The sequence below is a fragment of the Coturnix japonica genome, chromosome 19 (genome assembly GCF_054131305.1).
Source record: "Coturnix japonica strain WE chromosome 19, WE-NBRP24, whole genome shotgun sequence".
NCBI lineage: Eukaryota > Metazoa > Chordata > Aves > Galliformes > Phasianidae > Coturnix > Coturnix japonica.
In genome coordinates, this window is record NC_140681.1 from 8,992,839 (window position 1) to 8,997,340 (window position 4,502).

The 4,502-nt window shown below is 43.1% G+C and overlaps 1 protein-coding gene across 1 annotated transcript; it reads right to left on the bottom strand.

Annotated features, from left to right (window-relative positions):
- Positions 1–324: 324 nt before the first annotated feature.
- RPS21 (ribosomal protein S21) lies at positions 325–4,240 on the bottom strand. The gene is made up of 6 exons (XM_015881687.3): positions 4,198–4,240; positions 3,894–3,979; positions 2,549–2,612; positions 1,265–1,336; positions 561–616; positions 325–388 (listed from the first exon to the last, which is right to left on the bottom strand). Exons 2-6 carry the CDS (start codon positions 3,941–3,943, stop codon positions 379–381), a joined length of 252 nt encoding a protein of 83 aa, XP_015737173.2. The 5' UTR covers positions 3,944–3,979; positions 4,198–4,240; the 3' UTR covers positions 325–378.
- Positions 4,241–4,502: the final 262 nt, after the last annotated feature.

Consider the following 4,502-nt stretch of genomic DNA (forward strand, 5'->3'; position numbering starts at 1 on the left):
TAACCAAAACAAAGCCTTTGGTTTGGACAGTGAAAAATCAGCAAGCAGGATTGGATTGTTCCATTGCAATCTATTCCACTAGAAATGAAAAGAGATGAGCTATAATTGCAAAGCTTGTTATAATTAGAAAGATCATAATGGACAAAGAGTGAAGAGGAAATTGATTTGCAGCTCTGACGCTGTTCTACAGCCTGATTTGTCCTAGGAATTCAGAAGTAGTATCTGTATAATGCACCCTTCATTGACACACATTATTAAGTACTTCATAAGCAAACCACAATGAATCCACTGGTGTTCCCTACTAGCACAAAAGACACAGCACGCTACAGGTTTGAACTGTTTATTTTACATCCAATGTATCCATTCCAATTTCAGTTGTTAGAAGTTCCTAGAAGAAAATAAAACAAAGATGTTACAATCTTACACCTCAAGAGCTCCAGTAAGTATTCAACTCTGCAAGCATCCTATAAATACAACGTATACATTTTCATCCTGAAATTTAGATTTACACATGAAAGTTACCTCTGCAAATGTTATTATAGAAAGATAAACACACGTACTTGGAAACAATTCCATCATTCTTTGCCAGACGCAGAATGGAGTCATCTGATTCCCCCTGTAATAAAAACAGTAATTCTTAGGTGAGCGGTGGATTGCTGATACTCACTGAAAACAGAATGCAGCAGCACTTAGTGCTGGCAGTGAAATGCATGGCGTTATTTCTTTCTTTCAAACCAGATGAGTACATTTTATTGCCACAGATTACTGCTTTTAAAACAAGCTGTTCAATTTGAATTCTTCAGAATATAGAGACAGAACTTGATCATTCACTTGCATTAACAAGACATATTTCTGACTAAATGAACTGCTGATGAACTCCAGGAAGCTTCACAAAATGCTTGTTCAACAAATCTAAGACAGCATTATACCTGATAATGATAAAACAAGTCAGGTTATCAGTTGCTTGGTGTATTATTGGAAGACAAAAATTCACTTGCATCTTTTAGTGATTTTTAAGTAATACAAACATAAACGATTCTCCAAATCAAAGAACTCAAATCAAAGAATAGAGGAAGAAACATAAGAAATTGGTTCTTAAAGTCAATTAGCTCACGTCTTCATTCTCTCTTTATTAGTCCAACAAGAGCTCTTCCTCCACAATGTGCTGAAAGCACACTTCATTTTCCAGGGCCAAACAAACCTCCAAAATCCCTGATCAATATAAACACGAACACAATCATATTCTGTTTCAGTAAATACCCACCATCCTACGGATCGCTCCACAGATGGCGTATGTTTTGAACTGGCCGTTGACTCTGCCCGTTACCTTGTCAACCTGTAATTACAAGCAAATTATCCCAGAGATTCTTACAGAATTCTTACCAAATTTTCTGGTTTTACATCATATTTGCCAAAAGCTCACAAACAAATATTGTTTTTCTGCAAAACCCCAAGGCAAACACTTCTGTTAGAATCTACAAGGTATGTATTCAAAGCAAACATATCGTTTACTGCATAACATAGCTATAACACCTAATGGATCACACAGCATTACAAAATGCAACAAAAAATGGTAAATATTACTGCCTGCTTAATTTTTTTTCCAGTTTCTTTTAATTAATTCAAGGTAAGTTATTAAGTCCAGCTGCCCAGAGAGGCTGTGGATGATCCATCCCTGTAGCTGTTCAAGGCCAGGTTGGATGGGGCCCTGGACAGACTGGTCTGGTATTAAATGGGGAGGTTGGTGGCCCTGCCTGTGACAGGGTTTGAAGATTCATGATCTTCGAGGTCCCTTCCAACCTGGGCCATTCTAAAATGACCAAATTGAAGGACATGAATGGTCTCATTTTGTCCAACCACTGAGAAATTTAATGGGAAAAATAAGACTGCACAATATAAATAATGAAATTAAACAGTGTTGAAAAACAGATTGCTGTAATATCACATGGGTTAGTTCCCAAATTCTGCTAATCTCCCATCTTCAGAAAGCAAGCAACAGGGATCACTGAAGGTCAGAGTGAACAAGGGATGTATTTGCCAGTGACAAAAATAATTCAAAAAAATGCTTTAAATCAGATGGATTTTAAACAACAGGATCTCTTGGTTTATATCGGAATGTAGCCCTCATGATCTCTGGCTGAAGAAGAAATAAACAAAACTTCTCATTTCTTTTAATACTCCAACTTCTGATTCAATAAGAACATAAAATGAAGAACTGAATGCACCAGAACAAGCTGAAGAAACGTGCTTTTTTGGACAGCTAAAACTGAACAGGATACCAACCTTCCACAATTAAGCACTTGTTCCCATATCTAAAGTTGGATGTTTTATTTAGTCATGCAGTTAAATGGTCAGGAACGGGTCATTTTCAACCAATGGGTTGAAAAATAACCATGAGTGGCATAGTTGTATCATAGTAAGTATGAATACCCTCTAGTTCTACACTTTTACAGTTACTGAGGTTTACTACAAGCGTTTATCTTTACTACCTTCTACCAAAACTGAAAGGTACTGCTCCCTTATCAAACCCTTCTGTTAAGAAACTTACCTCAGAAATGTTAATCTGAATGGAAGCATGGTCCTTAGCACCAATTATTCGGTTGCTGGCAGAGCTAGGGAGTAAATAATGAAGCATATTTAATCAAAAAGAAGTAAGACAACAGTACAAATAGACAAGACTTACATGAAAGTAATGGCTGCACGTAACAACATGAGGCTCAGACAATTCAGTGCACAAAAAGACCCCACAGAATTCAGTTTTAAGAATGTTTAATGGAGACTTTCCCTTTAGTCATTCTCAGCTGCCAACGAACCCTATTGTCTGGTATGATCAGTTTATTCCTATTCAGTGCAGCCACAAGCACAGACCTTCAAAACAGAGCATTAAATACGACTTTTCTGACGTGCAAGAACTATCAGGTCACCGTAATTCTTAACAAATGGATTTTCTATTCCTTTATACGCTTGGAACCATTAAAGTCACCAAAAAATGACTGAACCAGATTGTTCAGTCCGCTCAGAAATTACTAGCTTAAAAAACAGCTAAAAAACACCAAACCAACAAACTGCTCATTTTTTTTACAGACTCAGCTTTATCTACACAATGTGCTCCTGACACAGCCAGCATTTCATAGTATCACAGTCTTGTGTGGGTTGGAAGGGACCTTAGAGAACATCGAGTCCAACCCCTGGGATTCGAGCCTCCTGTGTAGCAGAGCGGCACTTCTACCACTTGCACCATAGTGGGGATTCGAACCCCAGGCCTCTGGTGTGGTCCAGAGGAGGGACAGGAAGATGATCAGGGGGCTGGAGCAACTCCCCTATGAGGACAGGCTGAGGGAGTTGGGTTTGTTCAGCCTGGAGAAGAGAAGGTTGCGGGGTGACCTCATTGCAGCCTTTCAATACCTGAAGGGAACTTACTCCCAGGAGGGGAGGAAACTCTTGGAAAGGGCTGACAATAGCAGGACACGGGGAAATGGTTTGAAGTTAAAAGAGGGAAGATTTAGGTTGGATGTTAGGGGGAAGTTCTTCACTAGGAGAGTGGTTAGGAACTGGAACAGGCTGCCCAGGGAGGTTGTGGATGCCCCGTCCTTGGAGGTGTTCAAGACCAGGTTGGACGGGGCCCTGGGCAACCTGATGTAGTAAAGGTGTATGTTTGGTGGCCCTGCCAGGCAGGGGGGTTGGAACTACATGATCCTTGAGGTCCCTTCCAACCCGGCTCATTCTGTGACTCTGTGTTGCAAAGCTGCATTCCTACCACTGCACCACCAGTTATCTGCATCAGTCTGCAATATAGAGATGCTACTGCATTACAATCACGTTTCCTTCTGAAGCAGTTCAAACGATCTGCCACAGCCCCTTTCTCATCCCGGCAATACCGCAGCTCCGCTCACCATTTCCGAGGCACGTAGAGATCCACGAACTCGCCGGCGTCGTTCTGCATCGTGGATGGACCGAACCGAGCACCGAGCGCTAAGGCCTAGAAAGAGCCAGGCAGAGCTCAGCGCCGTTACCACGAGGCCCAGCCCTACAGCTCCCCCCACCCCGCCTCAATGTGCGCCATGAGCAAAGCTCCGGTTATCCTCCCTCTCTCCTTTTAACCCCCGGGGCCTTCCCGGCTCTCACAACCCCATCGCTCCGCTCCCCGCCCCGCCCCACGCTCTATATCCGCGGAGCGACCGCACAACGCCGCCATACCGCACACACACCGCGCCGGAAAGGAAGGGCTGAGCGACGGAAGAGGAAATGAGAGCTGGGGGGGGATGTACTTCCTGCATGTCGTCACACTGTCACTGAATGACCCGGGTTGGAAGGGACCTCAAGGATCATGTAGTTCCAACCCCCTGCCTGGCAGGGCCACCAAACATACACCTTTACTACATCAGGTTGCCCAGGGCCCCGTCCAACCTGGCCTTGAACACCTCCAAGGACGGGGCATCCACAACCTCCCTGTGCAGCCTGTTCCAGGGCCTAACCACTCTCCTAGTGAAGAACTTCCCCCT

Excerpts from the sequence above, each read along its gene's own strand:
- RPS21 (XM_015881687.3), bottom strand. The coding sequence starts at position 3,943 with ATGCAGAACGACGCCGGCGAGTTCGTGGATCTCTACGTGCCTCGGAAA. Across the intron at positions 2,613-3,893 it reads CTCTACGTGCCTCGGAAATG|CTCTGCCAGCAACCGAATAA; the intron begins GTGAGCGGAGCT and ends TTTACTCCCTAG. Across the intron at positions 617-1,264 it reads GTGGAGCGATCCGTAGGATG|GGGGAATCAGATGACTCCAT; the intron begins GTGGGTATTTAC and ends TTTTTATTACAG.